Source organism: Hypanus sabinus, chromosome 4 (genome assembly GCF_030144855.1).
Source record: "Hypanus sabinus isolate sHypSab1 chromosome 4, sHypSab1.hap1, whole genome shotgun sequence".
Classification (NCBI taxonomy): Eukaryota; Metazoa; Chordata; class Chondrichthyes; order Myliobatiformes; family Dasyatidae; genus Hypanus; species Hypanus sabinus.
In genome coordinates, this window is record NC_082709.1 from 5,792,970 (window position 1) to 5,813,584 (window position 20,615).

Sequence of the window (20,615 nt, forward strand, 5' to 3'; positions counted from 1 at the left end):
TGGGGTGGAGTTATTTCTCTACCAAAGGAGGTACAAGGTGCTCCTTCCCTCCACTAACCTGCAGGTCACCATTCAGCAAGGTGTAGCACCTGCTTAGATCCCCCACCCCACCCGATTGGAGTCACGTGAAGACATGGGAACAGGAGGTTGATGGTCATATGACCTGCTGGTGCATATCACAAGTCCTGGTTATGCAACACTGGTGCCAGGCAGACAATCTCTCAAGAGCACAGATAATGGCTGGGGTCACCCAACTTGTAAAGGCACTGCCCAGAAGAATGAAATGGGAAACAACTTCATGGCACATAATGATGATAATGATGAAGATTCCAGTCAGACAAGTGTATCCCTTTGGTCAATAATCTATCCTGGCCAACTTCCACCTGATGTGTGCCACTCAAAGCAATGATAATGTAATTTCTCCCTCTATGGAATTACAAAGAAAGAGTGAACATTCCTCATCTGTCACAGAGACTTACTGGTGATTCAATATAAGTTCAGGAAAAAATCTGATTTTTTTTTAACCCATTTCTTACTTTGTTGCATCAGAGGGAAGCAGTGGAATGTGCTCATACCTGAATTGCTCTGGAGAAGCTTCATGCTGCAGACTGGTTCATACAAAGTCTATCTCTAGTCATGAGCACAGCTGCACTGAAAAACCTATCTGGGGCAGCATCACAGGCGTATAGCACCGAATCAAGTCAAGTCAAGTCACTTTTTATTGTCATTTCGACCATAACTGCTGGTACAGTACACAGTAAAAACGAGACAATGTTTTTCAGGACCATGGCATTACATGACACAGTACAAAAACTAGACTGAACTACGTAAAAAAAAACATAGAGAAAGCTACACTAGTCTACAGACCTACACAGGACTGTGTAAAGTGCACAAAAACAATGCAGGTTTTACAATAAATAATAAACAGGACAATAGGCAAGTTGTCAGTCCAGGCTCTGGGTATTGAGGAGTCTGATAGCTTGGGGAAAGAAACTGTTACATACTCTGGTTGTGAGAGCCCGAATGCTTTGGTGCCTTTTCCCAGACGGCAGGAGGGAGAAGAGATTGTGTGAGGGGTGCGTGGGGTCCTTCATAATGCTGTTTCCTTTGTGGATGCAGCGTGTAGTGTAAATGTCCGTGATGGCAGGAAGAGAGACCCCGATGATCTTCTCAGCTGATCTCACTATCCTCTGCAGGGTCTTGTGATCCGAGATGGTGCAATTTTGGAACCAGGCAATGATGCAACTGCTCAGGATGCTTTCAATACAACCCCTGTGGAATGTGATGAGGATGGGGGGGGTGGGGAGATGGACTTTCCTCAGCCTTCGCAGAAAGTAGAGACGCTGCTGGGCTTTCTTTGCAATGGAGCTGGTGTTGAGGGACCAGGTGAGATTCTTCACCAGGTGAACACCAAGAAATTTGATGCTCTTAACGATCTCTACCAAAGAGGCGTCAATGTTCATCATATGTCTGACATAATCTTTGCAAGAAGGAACACAATTAGAACATAAAAAGTGTCCATTTTAATGCAAAGTAATCAACATGTTGCTAAAGTCTAGTGAATAGTGTTCGGTTAGTTGTGTTGTTTGATTGCTTCTCTATGCCAGTTAATTTATTTTACTAAGAAAAAGATTCATCTTAATAAAATGTACTAGGTGATTTTTTTAATTTAATTTGTCCTGACATACCTGTCACCATATACAACCCTGAGATTTTTTTTTCTGCATCCATACTTAGCAAATCTATAGAACAGTAACTGTAAATTGTAAACATCAGGAACGATTAACTGTAAATAAACTATGCAAATGCAAATATAAATAAATAGCAATAAATAACAAGCATGAAACAACAATATAACAGATTCCTTAAATGAGGACTAGACCTTGAGGCGAGCGGTCCTGGGTTCGAATCTGGATCCTTGCATGAGTTCCATCTATGCTGGACTGAGCATCGAGCTAGCAACTCGGCCTCGTAAAAAACAGACGAATCCTAAAGAAGCACGGAGAGGGACAACAAAAACAACCAATACTGTGATAGGAACAAGAACTGGTGGGAGCCAGTCAGCCCATCAGTTCCTTCATGCAAAATAATAATATTCAGTAAATAAGCAATGAATATTGAGAACAGGAGATGTAGACCCTTGAAAGTGAGTTTATAGGCTGTGGAAACAGTTCTGTCCTGGGGTAAGTGAAATTATCCACACTGGTTCAGGAGCCTGATGATTGAGGGGTAATAACTGTTCCTAAACCTGTTGCTGTGAATCCTGAGGCTCCTATACCTTCTTCCTGATGCTAACAGTGAGAAAAGGCCATGATCTAGGGGTCCCTGATGGAGGGTGCTGCTTTCCTGCCACAGCGCTCCATGTAGATGTGCTCAGTGGTGAGGAGGGCTTTACCCATGATGGACGGGCCGTATCCACTATTTTTTGTAAGATTTTCCATTCAAGTGCTTCTGAAGGGAAATTTGATAGTCATGAATATAAAATAAAGCTTTTGGTTGAGTTGTAATAATATCTACTTACCAGAGTTTGGAAATTGAGGAGGTACATTGGTACAAATTTAGAAAGCAGGAGTTAGTCATAAAATCATAAAATTCAACTGGTTTGATAAAGCAACAGGACCAGATGTATTTTTCTAAACACACTCACAAAATTAAGTTTTGAACTGAATTGAATTGACTTTATTTCTTACATCCTTCAGATATGTGAGAAGTAAAAATCTTTACATTACATCTTCATCTGAATGTGCAATGTACAGATTATAGTAAATTGTAATAAACAGTATATAGAGTAAGGTATGGCAACAACAGTATTTACCCAAATGAGAAACATCCTGACGAACAAGAAAATAGCAATTGACATCCGCCTTAGAACTCTCAGCTGCTACATTATTCCAATGTTGGTTTATGGCTGCGAGTCATGAACCATCACAAATGCAATGGAAAGAAGAATCAATGCAGCAGAGATGTGGTTCCCCAGAAGAATGCTATGCATATCATATACAGACAGGATACCCAACGGAGAAGTTCTGCAGAGAACAAAAACAAAAAGTATATTACTTAAAAAAATCAGAAAACAGCAATCAAAGTTCTTTGGAACACATCATGCAAAGAGAGACATTGGAACATTTAGTTACAACTGGAAAGCTGGAAGGAAAAAGAAGCAGAGACAGTCTGAGAATGAGATTGATAGATGGATTAACATCATGGTTAGAAACAGGGGAGGCAACAACTACAATTCGGAGGGTCAGGGTACCGTGATGGATGGAGAGACATGATCGCCCACGCCGAAGAGCCAGGCACCTGAACTGAGAGTAAGATATACAACGCAACAGTCATTATAGCTTAGAAATACAATTGTATCAGGGTGAATTAATCAGTCTGATGGAAGAAGCTGTCTTGGACCCTGTCGTCCTGGTCATCAAATGATGTACAGAATTTCAAATAGTGTTATGAATGAATATAATGGAAAGAATTTGTTAAAACGATATTGGGAGTTAATTCATCAAAAAAAGAGAACCGACAAACCAAACAACGTGATTAAGCTACATGAAACCGGTGAAGAAATTGTTTACCTACCTTTGGAGTATGTGGCAGGAAATGTAAAATATATTTAAAGCAACTGAAATTTTAAAAAATATTGTTGATGTCACAACTTGGTAAGAGTAGAGATAAGGGTACATTCTCTCTCCCCATGACCCCATGGGTTTCCTCCGGGTGCTCTGGTTTCCTCCCACAATCCAAAGGCATACCGATTGGTACATTCATTGGTCATTGTAAATTATTCCGTGATTAAGTTAGGATTAAATCAGGGGATCACTGGGCAGCATGGCTTTAAGGGCCAAAAGGGCCAACTCTGCTCTGTATCTCAATAAATAAATTTTAATTATTATTTTGGTTAACCTATCTTGGTGAGTGAGGAAAATAAGATTTGCCAGTCTTAAATATAAAATTCCTTACCTTCTGCAGGGAAAAGGCATGTTCTTTTATTATTTGCTGAAACAACAGACAGCGGTATCTGGTATATACATCATGTAAAGATTATTGTGTGGATATTTTTAATGTTTGTGACCATTGCAGAAAAGAAATGGTGTTTGTTCCTCCAACAATAAATCCACTAATGCCTGCCTGAGGTAAAAGGAAAACAAGTACAGCACAGCATGTTATTGCTCTGTCAAAGTAAATATCTGATTACCCGTGAGAAAAAATTACACAGCATATCTGATTTCTTGATATTTTACTTGTATACAGAGATAGATCCTAACAGAATTGCCAAATATTTCAAAAAACTTACAATGCAGTGACAACATTGAAGCATGGTAAAACATTTCTATTGAGTGCTTGTTCTGTCTTTCAGGCATTTGATTTATGTTAAGCATATTCAGCTTTTATTTTAATAAGCAGTTTCAGGTGTTTTGTCACTTCCTGTGCAGCCAGGAAGTACTAAGTGTGAAAGCACATTGGCTAGCAGGAGGCCAAATGTTTATGGCAGAATTCAAAAAAATTGAGTCTGCAATAACACCAAGGAGTAGGGACACTATGCCCTGACTCTCATAGTATTTTTGAATGGAGTTTGGCTGACTGTCTAGTTGATATTACAACACCTCAGCAAGGTCAGTACAGTGCTAAAGAATGAGAAGCACAAGAAAAGCAATGCAAATGAATGTGTGTTATATGATCATTTATTTTTCTTGTCATTATATGTGTTTTATTTTTAAGTTTTGAAGTGAATAGGCATGAATTTGGAGCCAGTGATTAAGCTGGTTTGTGTGCTCGATGCTATATGGTCAGATGGTTCTGCACACATATCTAGTATTTGCTGGGAATATGAAAAGTGGTAGTACTCTAGTGGCCTCCTGATGTGGGTTCTGTAGATAGTGGAATGGCCTTGGGATATTAGGAGGTGAATGACTTGCTGCAGAATCCAAGTCTCTGACAGCTCTCATAGACACTTCGGCTATCTATCACATGTGCTACCTATTTTACATCCAGAGTGGTATTTTGGGTGGTGGGATGGAAATAGAGGTGTAAGGTGCTCCTTCCCACCACTAGCCTGAGAGTCACTCCTGGGCAAGGTGTAGCACCTGCTTAGCACCTCCCCACCCCAATCAGGGTCACACGAACCCATGGGAGCAGGTGGTGGATGGTCGTATGAATAGCTGGTCCATATCACAAGTCGTGGTTCTGTGACCACTGATGCCAGGCAGACAGTCTCTGAAGAGTATTGATAATGGCTGGGGACACCTGTCTAGTACAGACACTGCCCAGAAGAAGGCAATGGCAAACCACTTATGTAAAAAAAAATTCCCAATAACAATCACAGTCATGGAAAGACCACGATTGCCTACATCATACGAAATGGCGCAGTGGTATATTGCTTGGGTGTTAATGGTCCCATAAACAGCACATCTCCTCAACATTACAAATCATGTATTGGTTCAATGGTGCTTTATCTTGGCTCTTTGCATCATTCTACAAATTGTTAGTGCTTTCCAAATTAGTTCAAAAAGTTTGCAGAGTAAAATGGCTGATAGGAGTTTTGCCTTTTTCAAGTCGCCTCCATGAGCAGGCTGCAATCATTCTGAGTGTGTTATTCAACAGGGTTACAAGAGGGAGAGAAGGCTCTCATAGGGAGACTGCAGCAGTGAGCTTCAATTCATCTGGGGGCCTCCATGTCTCCTTAGTTCTTCTTATTCTTTTTAGACATAGGCCTCTCTGCAAGGAATTGACCACCCTGAATTCAGCTCGAATAGAATAGAACTTTATTGTCATTGCTCTAGACAATGAGATTGTGGTGCTGCTTCAGTCTCTGCAAAGCAGATACTCACTTGCATGTGGTACGAGAGGATGAGAGGACATGACATGATTTGAGAGTTAGGGGGCAGAAGTTTAAGGGAAACACGAGGGGGTATTTCTTTACTCAGAGAGTGATAGCTGTGTGGAATGAGCTTCCTGTAGAAGTAGTAGAGGCCAGTTCAGTTGTGTCATTTAAGGTAAAATTGGATAGGTATATGGACAGGAAAAGAGTGGAGGGTTATGGGCTGAGTGCGGGTAGGTGGGACTAGGTGAGATTAAGAGTTCGGCACGGACTAGGAGGGCCGAGATGGCCTATTTCCGTGCTGTGATTGTTATATGGTTATATGGTACGGCCCAAAATCCCGAATTTACATGCAACAAGTGACTTTGAAAGCCCATAACTCCCAAATTCCATTGGCAAGCCAGGGTGTAGCATTATTCAGCTGCACAACAACACTTGGGAAGAAACTGTTTTTCAGTCTTACTGTCTTGGCCAAGATGGCAGGAGATTGAAAAGACAGAGTCCGGGAAGGGATGGGACTTTAATGATGTTACAAGCGCGCCATAGGCCTCAAGAGTTGTAGATTGTCTCCGGGTCCAGTAGTTGAGTCCCAGTGATGTGCTTTGTGATCTGTCTAAGACAGGGTCGGCAACCTTTACCACTGAAAGAGCCATTTGGACCCGTTTCCCACAGAAAAGAAAACACTGGGAGCCACAAAACCCGTTTGACATTTAAAATGAAATAACATTGCATACAACATTTTTTTTGCCTTTATGCTATGTATAAACAAACTATAATGTGTTGCATTTATGAAATCGATGAACTCCTGCAGAGAAAACAGAATTACATTTCTGCATGCAACAAAAACATTTTGAACTCCGAAAAAAAGACGTTGGGTTGAAGGTTACTTTTAAGTAAAATACTCAATGTTTATTTGAGTCCTTCTTGTATTTATGAAAAACACCGAACTGAAATTGTCCGCCAGCAGCAAACCAAAAATAACGTCAGCCAGCTGTCAACCTGAAAAATAAAAGGACTATTTCACTGAACAATGAAAAAATATGAATATATGTAAAATAATAGGCAATTAAAATATTTATCATACTTGGTTAATGGGATTTCTGCTCCTGGACCTCAGCACACAGCGTCTGCACATCAGGGCTGTATGACGTCACCTTCATCTTTACACAGGATCGCAAGCTGTCATCTGTGAGGCGTGTGCGATGTTTGTTTTTAATAAAGTTCATGTTGGAGAACACCTGCTCACATACATATGTGGATCCAAAGATCGACAGGACTCCAAGCGTATACTTTTTAATGTTTACATAAATGTCAGGGATAACATTCCATGTTTCGAACACAAGTTTGTCCGGTTTGGGGAGGTCTTCAATATCACTCCATTTGTGATTCTGAGCAAGAACGGCCTTCTGACGGGCAACATCTTCAAGGTCTGCTGTCAAGCATCTAAACTTGGACACCCATATGTCTTTGTCGGCTATGTCAGCTAGTTCCATCTCAAGATCGGGTTGACTCACACCTGCCAATGCAGTCGTATTCAGTAGGGATGGATCGATGCTTAGGGGAGTGACCGGGAAGGATAATGTGTTTTTTTCCTCTCTGAACTCACAGAAGCATTTCCCAAACGATGTTTGCATTGCGATGATTGCAGAATGTAAATACTCCGAATTTATCATGTTGTGAGCTTGTTTGAACTCTCTCAAATTGGGGCAGTGCAACAATGTGCCTTTCTGTAAATCTCTGGCAATTTAGAATTACATTTCAAAAACTAACAAACTAACATGAAATACATTTTAATTAAATACTCATAATTTATTTCCAAAGCCACAGGGAGCCGCAGCACAGAGGTGAAAGAGCCGCATGTGGCTCCGGAGCCGCGGGTTGCCGACCCCTGGTCTAAGAGTACCACGCTGTCATTCCCTACGTGGTGGTAGCGGTGGTGCTATATTTCCAAGTGCAGCGAGGCCCGTGTAAGTACATAGCAGAAGAATAGGAGCAGGAGTCGGCCATCTGGCCTGTGCTGCCTGCTCTGTCATCCAATAAGATCATGGCTGATCTGACCATGGACTCACTTCCACACACCTGCCTTTTCCCCATAACCCTTAATTCCCCTGCTATGCAAAAAATGTAGTGCTGAGATGTGGTAGCAGCAATGCCATATTTCCAAGTAAAGGTGGGATGTGATTTGAAGAGAAACCTTCAGATGTTGGTGTTACCATCATCTCCTGAATTTGTCCATTTTAGTGGTAAAGGTCACAGGTTTGGAAGTTGCTTTGGAGGAGTCTGGATATGTTAAATCAGTATATTTTGTAGCTGCTACACACTGCAGCCATTGTCTTCTGACTGCAGAGAGAATGAAAACTTAGGTGTGGTGCCAGTCATCTGGGTTGCTTTATCCTGCATAAGAACAATCTTTGTGCTTGTGCTGCACATATCCAGGCGAGTAGGAATATTTGATGGAACCACTGACTTTATTGAAAAACATGGAGACGTCAGGGGGTGAACAGTATACCAGCCGCTAGCATACTTTTGTAGCCAGATGTGTTTTCTAGCCTGAAAAGAATACACATTCGAGACAACAAATACTTTATTGGGTCTTTAATTCCTTTATCTGCTTTTGATGTTTTAATGCAGAAAGAGGGTATCAAAAAAAAACAACAAAATGAACTAAAAAAAAGTTACAATCTCAGCTTAATTTCAGTCCACACACTTGTGTTTCAACTCATTACATATGCAGTATGAAAATAACTAAAACAAAATATACAAAACCAATAAGGGTGGCAATTCTAAAAAGCAATACAAACAGCATTAGAATCCACCAACCCTGTGCCTTTTACACAACATAAAAATATTAATAAATACATCTCATCTTAACTAAGAGCTATACTCACTTTTGTAAACGTGCTTAACTTCCAATCATGTATAGGTTAGATCCTGAAACGAGATCACCTCGCTCATGGTACTAGGCCGATAAGGAACTTCGCACAATTACACCATCCAGTGCCGAAATCTTACTCGCAAAAATCTAAAGCATCCTCAAGTAAAACTTGTCAAATTATCGATATTCTAGATTTACAAATAAGTATAAACTTATGGCATAGTTTTAAACTGCTCGGAAATAGGTTCCGAGGGGATGTCAGGGGTAAGTTTTTCACAGAGAGTGGTGGGTGTGTGGAATGCACTGCCGCGGTGGTGGTGGAAGCGGTTACAATAGGGTTTTGAAGAAATATGGAGAGAAGGCAGGTGATTGGGGCTGAGGGAAAAATGGATCTGTCATGATGAAATGGTAAAGCAGACACAGTGGGCCAAATGTCCTCATTCTGCTTCTATAGCTTATGGTCTTATTAAATTGAAGAATCTATTGTTCAATGCAGAAACAGCTGTAATAAATGGAGTATAAGACATAAGGCAAAGGAGCAGAATTAGGCCATTTAGACCATTTAGCTCATCGAGTCTGCTGTGCCCTTCCATCAAAGCTGATTTACGTCCCTCTTGACCCCATTCTCCTGATTTCTCTTCACAAACTTTGACACCTTGATTAATCAAGAAGCTATCAACCCCTGCTTTAAATATAACCAAAGACTTGGCTTCCAAAGCCATCTGTGGCAATGAATTCCAGAAATTCAGCATCAGTGCTATGATAAATCAGTTTGCAGTTGGGAAAGTTTTCAATCTGAAACATCGCAGCAAATTTCTGTTGTGGCTGTGGAAATAGAATTAGCCGCATGTGGAGTCAGGATCAGACCAGAACCAGGTTTAATATCATTGGTATATGTCATGAAATTTGTTGTTATGTGGCAGCAATACAGAGCAATACATAATAAAAACTGTGAATTACAGTAAAATATATAGTGAGGTAGTGTTCACGGGTTCAATGTCAATTCAGAAATCGGATGACATGGGAAGAAACTATTCCTGAGTCATTGAGTGTATGCCTTCAGGCTTCTGTACCTCCTCCCTGATGGTAGTAATGAGAAGAGAGTATACAGATAGAAACTGAAATTGTCTATAATATTTATGAACTGTGCAGCAGCAATAATGACAGTAGCTTGATTTTGGAAGGGTTATATCACAGAGTACCAAGAAGATTCAGAAGCCATTCAAGTTTTGGACTGCATTGGCTCTACCCATTCTCACAGGTGAAGAGGAGATTTGATGGTACCAGTTAGACTCCAGAGACAGTCAAGTCAAGTCACTTTTTATTGTCATTTCGCCCATAACTGCTGGTACAGTACACAGTAAAAACGAGACAATGTTTTTCAGGACCATGGTGCTAAATGAATCAGTACAAAAACTAGACCGAACTACGTAAAAAAAAAACACAGAGAAAGCTACACTAGTCTACAGACCTATACAGGACTGTGTAAAGTGCACAAAAACAATGCAGGTTTTACAATAAATAATAAACAGGACAATAGGCAAGTTGTCAGTCCAGGCTCTGGGTATTGAGGAGTCTGATAGCTTGGGGAAAGAAACTGTTACATACTTTGGTCGTGAGAGCCCGAATGCTTTGGAGCCTTTTCCCAGACGGCAGGAGGGAGAAGAGATTGTATGAGGGGTGCGTGGGGTCCTTCATAATGCTGTTTCCTTTGTGGATGCAGCGTGTAGTGTAGATGTCCGTGATGGCGGGAAGCAACACCCCGATGATTGCCTCAACTCAGATAGTTATCCAAAACCATGAAATAGTTATTGTGCAACTGAGTAAGAGACGGGCTAAGTGTTTTGTGGCTTTCTGCAAAAAGACAAATCTCAAAGTTGTATATAGTTTGATAATAAATGTACTTCAAACTTTAATTGAACATAGTTTTTCACATAAGGAGGGGTACAGGAAGCAAAGCACTGGTCATGACGCATTGCACCAGTGCAGATGAAATTTGATGACAATCTATCTAATGGTAAATATGATTCTTGGTCTAAATAGAAACACAAGCAATTAAATCGGAGACCATTCTGGAAAGAGCTGTTCACACGGCAGGCTATAAATGCTGGACTTGCTTAACCTGTTCAATAGTGAACAAGCGCAGCAGCTGCCACATCAGATGGCTGTAAAATTCTGTGACAGAAGGTATTGATTACAAAGCCACCTATGGAGACTACCTCAAGATTGACAAACAAACTTGTAAACCAAAGTAACAAGTTGGTCTGAGAATTGAACCAGAATAACAAGCAATGCCAAAGAAAATTATGTTCTAAGAGTGCGGCCTGTGCAATGTATCCTACTGAGTGATCCGAGTCACAGAGGATACTTCTATTTTGAACTTCACAACTTTACAAAGCTTAGATGTAAGCAGTTCAGAGAAAGGTCTAATCTATTTGAACAGTAGGAGAGAACCATCACATCCTCAATGCAAAGAACTTTTAATATAGAATTTGTTCCTCCTCAGCCTAAATCAATTAACTTTGCTTAATAAGCTTCCATCTGCTACCTTGTTGATGGTTTTCCAAGTACAACAATCCTAAGCTGATCATTTACATTCATTCCTTTGAAATTTTCTGATTATTTAAATCTGTTTACTTCTTATTCAGATGCATTGTAATTGCATCCTTAATCGAAAGTTACATTTTTTCCTCATCACAGACGCTAAGTAACTGGGCCGATACTGTTCATGTTAAATTTTGTCTTGTTCCTTACAGATACCACATTGGTCAGTTTTCAGCTGAAATCATGGAGTTAGCTAAAATTTTCCTTTTGCTAATTGCAAATTTTATTTCTGTACACTTCAAGATTCATCTTTTCCTCATTATTCATCTCAAAAACAAATTTTTTTGCACAGTTTGTTGTCTTCCACACACTGGATGAACATCCCAGTTGGGCAGACTTTCATTAATTCAGTTGTGGTTATTATTCTACCGTGGATTTATGGAGAATGCCCACAAGAAAGTGAATCTCAGGGTTATATATGGTGACATATATGCACTTCGATAATAAATTTATTTTGAACTTTGAAGTTAGTGAAGTTGGTTAGTTGTGTCTTTTTTCTGTCACTTCAATGTAGTAGAGTAGAGTGACCAAGGTTACTGTCACCGTAGAAAAAGATAAGTAGTTAAGGTCTTTTAGTGTTGGGGATTTAAAAATATATCCAGAAGAATTGCTAAAAAGCAAGAAGGTCATTTAAAGAAAATCCAGTCTAATATCAGTGAGAAATGAAGGCAGCAAAACTTGAGACTAGTTACATTATAAATCAAACTGATATATGCCTGTTGCCAGGCAATACGTAGCTGAGACATGTTTGAATACCATTTGGGGCTGTTTACACATTCGAAATTATGTTTATTCCTTCATTTGTTGAACATCTTAAATTAACAATGACTTGCAAAAGGCCAATCAAATGAGAAAAGAAATCCAGACTCAGAATAGGGATCAGATTTAATATCATTGGCACATGTCATAAAATTTGTTATCTTTAAATTGAATTGAATTGACTTTATTTCTCACATCCCTCATATACGTAAGGAGTAAAAATCTTTATATCTCCATCTACATCTTTGTGGCAGCAGTACAATGAAATCCATAATAATAGGGGAAAATCTGTGAAATACAGCACATATATATTAAACAGTTAAATAAATAGTGCAAAAATAGAAATAAAAAAGCAGAGAGGTAGTGTTCATGGGTTCAACATCATTAAGAAATCAGATAGCAGAGCAAAGAAGCTGCTCCTGTATCATTGAGCATTAATCTTATTGCTCTGAATGTTCACAAATGTTAGGATTCCCATGGTATAAATACAATGATGCATAATTCAAACTGGCAACTGTGGAATTTATGATGACTGGTGCAAATGCTTACCTGATGTTTACTTACAGATCATGTGTTTTCCTTTATTTTAGCATTATCTGAGAGATCATGTGCTTTTCGTCACACATGTATGATAACATTTCAATCCAAAGCACTGTCAGTAAAGCCTGATAGAGTCATTCCGTGCACTGAATTAACCGTGCTCTGTTTACATGCCATATAGAAGTTAAAATTGCAGTGATGAAAACTTCAACAGCGAAGTGGTTATCAATATCAAAGTAATCAAACCCATAACAGGAAGAACTGTTTTTCAAGTGCATTGATTAAGTAGCATTGAAATATGATGAATAATATGACTATTAGTTTTATGCTGGAGGTCTGGGGAATGCTTGCAGAACGTTAATTTTGCACTACTGTGAGAAATGACATTGCTTAAATGATTGAAATCTTTCTTTATTTTGATCAACTACCAACATAATAAGAACCCAATATGGATACTAGAAGGTATAGTCACTGAAAAGTACAATACAGAAACAGGCCCTTCAACCCATCTTACCTGTACCAAGCCATTTAAACTGCCTATTCCCATCGACCTGTACCAGGACCATCGCCTTCCATACCCGTACCATCCACGTATCTATCCAAACTTTTCTTAAACATTGAAATCAAACCCACATGCACTACTTGTGTTGTAAGCTCATTCCACATTCTCACAACCCTCTGAGTGAAAAAGTTTCCCTTTATGTTCCCCTTTCACTCTTAAACCATGAAATCTGGTTGTAGTCTCACTCAAACTCAGTGGAAAAAACCTACTTGCATTTACCCTCTCTGTACCCCTCATAATTTTGTATAACTCTAGCAAATTTCCTCTCAGTCTTCTAAATTCTAAGGTATAAAGTCCGAACCTGTACAACTCAGATCCTCCAGCCCTGCAACACCCAAAATGCTGGAGAAATTCAGCAGGCCAAGGAGTATCTGTGGAAAAAAGTACAGCTGATATTTCGGACTGAGACCCTTCGGCAGGACTGAAGAGAAAAAAATGATGAGTAGATTTAAAAGGTGGGGAAGGGGAGAGAAAAACACAAGGTGACAGGTGAAACTGGGAGCGTGAGGGATGAAGCAAAGAGCTGGGAGGTTGATTGGTGAAAGGGATACAGAGCTGGAGAAGGGGGAACCTAAAATGAAAAGACAGAAGGCCATGGAAGAAAGAAAAAGTGGTGGAGGAACACCAGAGGGAGGAAAGGTGAGAGAGAGGAAAAGGGAGGGGAATGGCAGAGTTGAGGGGTCATGACGGGAAGTTTAAGAAATTGACGTTCATGCCCTCAGGTTGGCGGCTACCCAGACAGAATGTAAGCTGTTGTTCCTCCAACCTGAGTGTGGCCTCATTGAGACAGTAGAGGAGGCCATGGATTGACGTATTGGGGAATAGGAAATAGAATGGCTACTGGGAGATCCTGCTTCTTCTGGCAGACAGAGCCCAGGTGCTCGGGGAAACAGTCTCCCAATCTACGTTGGGTCTCACTGATATTCAGGAGGACACACCAGGAGCACTGGATGAAGTACATGAACCCAACAAATTACAGGTGAAATGTCGCCTTACCTGAACAGACTGTTTGAGACCCTGAATGGTAGTGAGGGAGAAGGTGTAAGGGGAGGTGTAACACTTACTCAGCTCGCAAGGATAGGGTGCCAAGAGGGAGGTCAATGGGGAGGGACAAATGGACAAGTGAGTCGCATAGGGAGCGATCCCTGTGGAAAGCAGAAAATGGAGGGGAGGGAAAGATGTGTTTGCTGCTGGGACCCCATTGGAGATAGCTGAAGCTTCAGAGAATTATGTGCTAGACTGGTGAGGTGGTAGGTGAGAACAAGAGGAACCCTATCCCTGGTAGGGTGATGGGAGGATAGGATAAGAGCAGGCATGTGTGAAATGGAAGAGATGTGATTGAGGGCAGCATTGATGGTGGAGGAAAGGAAGCCCCTTTCTTTGAAAAATGAGGACATCCTCTTCCTGAGAGGCCCAAACCACTGATCATACTTTTTTCCATAGATGCTGCCTGACCTGCTGTGTTCCTCCAGCATTTTGTATGTGTGACTTGGATTTCCAGCATCTGCAGATTTTCTCTTGCTGCTAATTTTTTTTTATTATTTATTGATTTACAGGATGTGGGCACTGCCAGCCAAGCCATTTATTGCCCATACATAGCTGCCTTTAAGAAGGCCTTTTTGAATCTCTGCAGTGCCTGAGGTGTAGGTACACCCATAGGGTTGTTAGGGAGGGAATTTCATGATTTTGACCCTGTAACAATGAAGGATCTGCAATATGTTTCCAAGTCAGGATGGTGAGTGACTTGGAGGGGAATTTCCAAGTGGTGTTCCCAGGTATCTGCTGTTCTCGTCCTTCTAGATGATAGTGGTCGTGGGTCTGGAAGGTGCTATCTTAGGAACTTTGGTGTTTTGTTGCAGTGCATCGTGTATATAGTACAGATTGCTGCAGCTGTTTGCTGATGGTGGAGGGATTGGATGCTTGTCAAAGGGGTACCAGTCAAGTGAGCAGCCTTGTGCTGGATGATGTCAAGCTTTTTGAGTGTTGATGGAGTTGCACTCATCCAGGCGAGTGGTGAGAATTCCATTACACTCCTGATCTGAGCCTTGTAGATGGTGGATGGGCTTTGCGGAGTCAGGAGGTGATTCCTAGCCTTTGCTCTGCTGTGGTAGCCATGGTGTTTATATGGCTAGATCAGTTCAGTTTCCTGTCAATGGTAACCCCCAGGATGTTTATAGTAGGGGATTCATTGATGGTGATTCCACTGAATGTCAAGGGACGATGGTTAGAGCCTCTCCTGTTGGAGATGATCATTGCCTGGCACTTGCATGGCTCGAATGTTACTTGCCACTTGTCAATCCAAACCTCGATATTGTCCAGGTCCTGCTGCATTTGGGTATGAACTGCTTCACTATCTGAGGAGTCATGAATGGTGCAGAACATCATGCAGTCATCTGCGAACATCCCCACTTCTGATCTTATGAAGGAAGGAAGGTCTTTGATGAAGAAGCTGAAGATGCTTGGTCCTAGGACAACTTGTAAATTTTCTCTGCACTCTTTCAGCCTTCTTTACGTCTTTCCCATAGGTGGATGACCAAAACTGCCAAAATACTCTGAATTATGATGCAAAGTGTGCAAAACTGGATTGTAAAATACCTGTATCTATAAGGTTTTCATTATTTCTGATCAATAAAAGGTAAATACTAAAAATTATGGTTTATTTGCTTGAAAAGTGTCCACAGTTTTATTTAAAACTGCGGGGCATCAGTGTCAAATGTAAGCCATCAAAACGTACATGTGTTGCAGGTGGATCAAACTGCAGAGAAATGTGCATTCTTGTACTGAGGAGATCCACAGCTGCCCTCAGCAATGAAAGGTATGGTATTTTTCCAGGAAGCAATGCATCTGCTGTCAGTCATGCTCTGAAGGCAATATATTATGCTATTGATTTTCCTGACATTTTAAAAGTATTTTGACAATCGCCACTGGAGCACTGCTCTCATTTTAAAGTTTCAAGAATAGCTAGAGACTAAAAAACAATTGAGAAGGTCAGGCTGAGAAGAGGCAACTGCTAACAATGGTACAGAATTTCCTGGAAAACTTGATCTGAGCAGTGGTCTCAGCCCAAAGCATTGACTTGCTGAGTTCCTCCAGTATCTTGTGTGTGTTGCACTGGATTTTCTGCATCTGGATACTTCCTCGTATTTCTGAGTAGGAAGAACTTGGTGCAATTTTGCCATCGAAATTTCCACCTAATACCATGCACAATTTAAAAGAAATAGCAAGTTGTACTCTGAAATGCAGTCCCCTTGTTTAGAGCCTACCAGATATTGAAAGGCTTCGATAGAGTGTATGTGAACAGGATGCTTTCTGTAGTGAGTGAGTCTAAGATCAGAGGGCACAACCTCAGAATAACCTTTTAGAACAGAGCTGAGGAGGAATTTCTTTAGCCAGAGGGTGGTGAATCTGTGGAATTCATTGCGATAGACATCTGTGGAGGACAAGCCATTGGATATATTTAAAGCCATGGTTGATAAGTTCTTGATTAGTAAGGGCATGAATGGTTACTGGGTGAAAGCAGGACAATGGTGTTGAGAGGGATAAACAATCAGACATGTTTAAGTGCTGGAGTAGACTCAACGGGCTGAATGACCTAATTCTGATCCTATATCTTATGGTCTAAGAATACAGACAAGTCCCTGAAATGTCATGTAAAGGAGGAATGGTGTGAGACGTAGAAAATGGGAATGGTTTTCCATCTTTTATGTCATGGTATTTGGTTGTCAGCATGGAGAAAGTCAGCAAATGTGCCTGGCTCTGCACTCATCTTTACTGCAATGAGAAGTTTAATTGAGAATAAACAACAGGGACATAGAGGAAGAGTCAGGGGTGAAAACTAAATAGAATGTTTTTGCTGAGAACAGCACAGTGCAATGGAGAGAATGGTCTCTTCCCATTCTGTAACAATTCTATTGTTCCTAAATCATAGTGTACACTAAATATATCTCCATAGTATGTCAAATGTTATAAATTCTTTTTGATTCTATCCAATTACGTGGATCCCGGTTAATCAGGAGACTTCGGAACCAGTACATGTTGGCCCAATTAAGCAGCTGCATTAATTAGCCGATGTTTCATGGAAATACGAGAGGAGATTGATAAGTTCATGGCCTAAGGTAAAAGGAGTCAATTTTAGAAAACCTAGCGCATTTATTTTTCAACATAGTCCCCTCCGACATTTACACACTTAGCCCAGTGGTCGTGGAGCATACGGATCCCTTCTTTGTAGAAGTCGGTGTCTTGGACCTCCAGAAGTGGTCCACAGCAGGAGTGACTGATAAATTCATGGCCTAAGGTAAAGGAGATGAATTATACAGCTCTCATTACATGCACGTGCAGTTCAATTTTTTGAGTGATGATGCAGAAAGTTAATAACTCCTCTCCTTCTACCCTAGGCCACAAATTTATCAATCACCTTCGTAAGTAAAGGGATTGAATAGGACAAACTAGTATTTAACTGAGTTACATATCATGTATTCAAAATGAAATACTCTAGCAATACCTCTACAGTACTATAAAACTGTATTAGTTCCTAATAATTATGGACAGAGGAATTCATTTGCCATTTTCTTTTGACTGTAAATGAACCAAGTCGGTGTAGACACCTGGTGCAAAAAATTAACTGTCTTCTAACAATGCTTTAGATGACTGTATCCTCCAAATCTTCATTTTCATTGTAACATTCCAGATGATTGTCAATAACTTTGTAATTCCTAACTTGGTGAAATTGTTTCATTTTCATTCCTGGCCATTTCGGACATCTCCAGGCCTGAATGCTTGAATCTGCAGTCAGCAAAACAGTTCTGAATTGTCTTACTGCTTATTTCTGACCAACTATCAGTGACAAAAATCACTGCTTTTTAAACACAAACACACACAACTGATGCTACTTAAAAACAAATTTCTCTGAGCACAGTGCACGCAACTGACATTAGTTAGCGTCTTTTCAGCAACCATCTCTTGGCCAATTAAGCAGCATAATGTCCCAGCTAAGTGAACGAGAGAAATCCCAGCTGTTTTGTCAATTTAGTTTTTGTTCTTTAAGAGTTGGCCCAACTAACAGGAATCATAAGACCATGAGGTATGGGAACAGAATTAGGCCATTATGCCCATCAAGTCTGCTCTACTGTATTAAATTGTGAATGATCCTAGTTATTATACACCTGGAGCTCTTTAAATAAGTGTGTGGTTTGCAATTTTATGGATCATTGTGAGAAAGCATAAATTATGTTGGATGATGTAATCTTTTCAATCTTTTCCTGCATTTTCAAGACCTGCCGATACAATATGTAATTGACATTAATTTTACATTTACCGTGGACAACTATTAAATGTATTTAATTTTATCTCATTATTATCTATACTGTTTGTATTGGGCATTGTTGTCTAAATAAATAAATACAAAATACCCAGAGTATATTATGAATTATAGAAAATGTAATTCTGTCCTGTATCTAATAAAATAATTTGCCCATTAAATTGCATGCCTGTGCTAAGCACCTTATTTCTTCATTTTGGATCTTCAATGCCATTAATCTTTATAGAAAGAAATACATAAATTAAATAACTAAAAAAGTCTACAATCATTACATTTACAATTAGGCATTTTTCATTTCAGCCAAATTCATTTTCACAAACCATTAATTCTTACTGGAATATATATGAACTAAATACTTAATCTAGTTTAATTGGCTCCAAACACCGGTTCAATCATAATGATTCAGAATTTGTCATATCTTATGCAGATTCCATGGCTATAGTTAAATATATATCCAATATGTACAATTAAATAAGGGTGAAGGGGTACTGTTGTACCAGTGTTGTACTTTAATGTTGAAGCTTATAAGATGTCTATTGGGGAATTCTGCATAAATTGGAGTAATTCAAATCCATGAATAAAGGAAAAAACTTTTAATTTGGATAATTCAGTTGCAAAAGTTTCCTTTGTGTAATTAATATTCTTCAAACATTCAGAGTTCAACGTCAATTTTATTATCAAAGTACCTACTGTATATGACACCATATACAGCCCTGAGATTCATTTTCCTGTGGGCACATTCAGCAGGTCTAGGGAATAGTAACTGTAATGGAATTATTGAAAGACCACCAAATTGAGGTGTTCAACCAGTGTGCAGAAGACAACAAATTGTGCAAATGCATATGAGAAAGCAATAAGATAAATTAATATCGAGAAGAATACTTGAAAGTGAGTTCATTGGCTGTGGGAACATTTCAATGGAGGGATAAGTGAAGCTGAATGAAGTTATCCCGTTTGGTTGAAGAGCCTTAATGGTTGAGGAGTAGTACCAGTCCCTGAACCTGGTGGTGTGAGTCCTGAGACTCTTGTGCCTTCCTCCTGATGGCAGCAGCGAGAAGTCAGCATGGTGAGGGTGTGCGGGTCCCTGCTGATGGATGCTGCTTTCCTGCGACAGCGTTTTATGTAGATGTGCTCAATGATTGGGAGGGCCTTACCTATGATGGACTGGGCCATATCCAATACTTTTTGTAGGATTTTCCATTCAAGGTAATCATAAACGTAATGCATATACACTAGCATTTTCAGATTTTCTAAGAAGTATATTCTCAGCATCTGAGATGTGAACTGCTTTGTAAATGTGTTGTCTTCTTTTAAATCCCAGGTATATATTTTTGAAAATAATATCTACTACCAGACGGAAGTAAAAAGCAGCGCGTTGCGTCTTACTTCGTCAGGGAAGGAGGGAATAATCTACAATGGGATTGCAGACTGGTTATATGAAGGTAGGATAAATCAGTCACTACTAGGCAGCAGCCTGAAATAAAACATGGAAGTCAAATAATAGTTTCAAATAAAGGTATTACATTAGCACAGAGTGTTAGCAAATGGTTTTCTAAAAATGACATTAGCTTTGTATTTTAGCAGGAAACCTAATACTGGGGTTATAAGTCAGAAAATCGTAAAGTGAGAATAAAATATCTATCTTCAGATGTGTTATGCCATTTTAAGTCAGCCAGAAGGTTTTCTTTCTTCACATTGATGGTATCATTATTTTGGAGATTTTAATGGTTTTGTAAAGAGTTAAAATGTATTTTGAAGATTCTGTCATGGAAAGTTATTATTCCTTTATTTTTAATGGATTGCAAGAAGAATACTATGTCCAAACTCAAAGGTAGGCATTCTTCAACTCAAAGGTGAATGGCAGCCCCAAACCAACCCCCCCCCCCCCCCACATCCGGGTCGTCTTTAATGCAGCTGAGCTGCATCCACCATTCACCAGTCACCGCAGGTCATCAGATCTGCCACTCACACCTATTGTTGTCTGTGACAATCATCTTTGACACTCAGGTTATTGGAACATCAAATAACTAATCACAATAAAAACGTGAAAAAGTAGAAAATACAATTAAGTACAGTACAGAATTCTTGGCACATGTAAAAATGAGCTAAGCGAAGATAGTTTAAAAAATAATGAATTGAAAAG

The 20,615-nt window shown here is 39.8% G+C and overlaps 1 protein-coding gene across 1 annotated transcript in view; it reads left to right on the top strand.

Moving 5' to 3' along the window:
* The window catches only part of LOC132392450 (inactive dipeptidyl peptidase 10-like), a 905,047-nt gene that overhangs the window by 709,999 nt on the left and 174,433 nt on the right, over window positions 1-20,615 (top strand). The window contains exon 8 of the mRNA XM_059966307.1: window positions 19,794-19,914. Coding sequence (XP_059822290.1) covers window positions 19,794-19,914 — 121 coding nt within the window. The remainder of the gene's footprint in view (window positions 1-19,793; window positions 19,915-20,615) is intronic.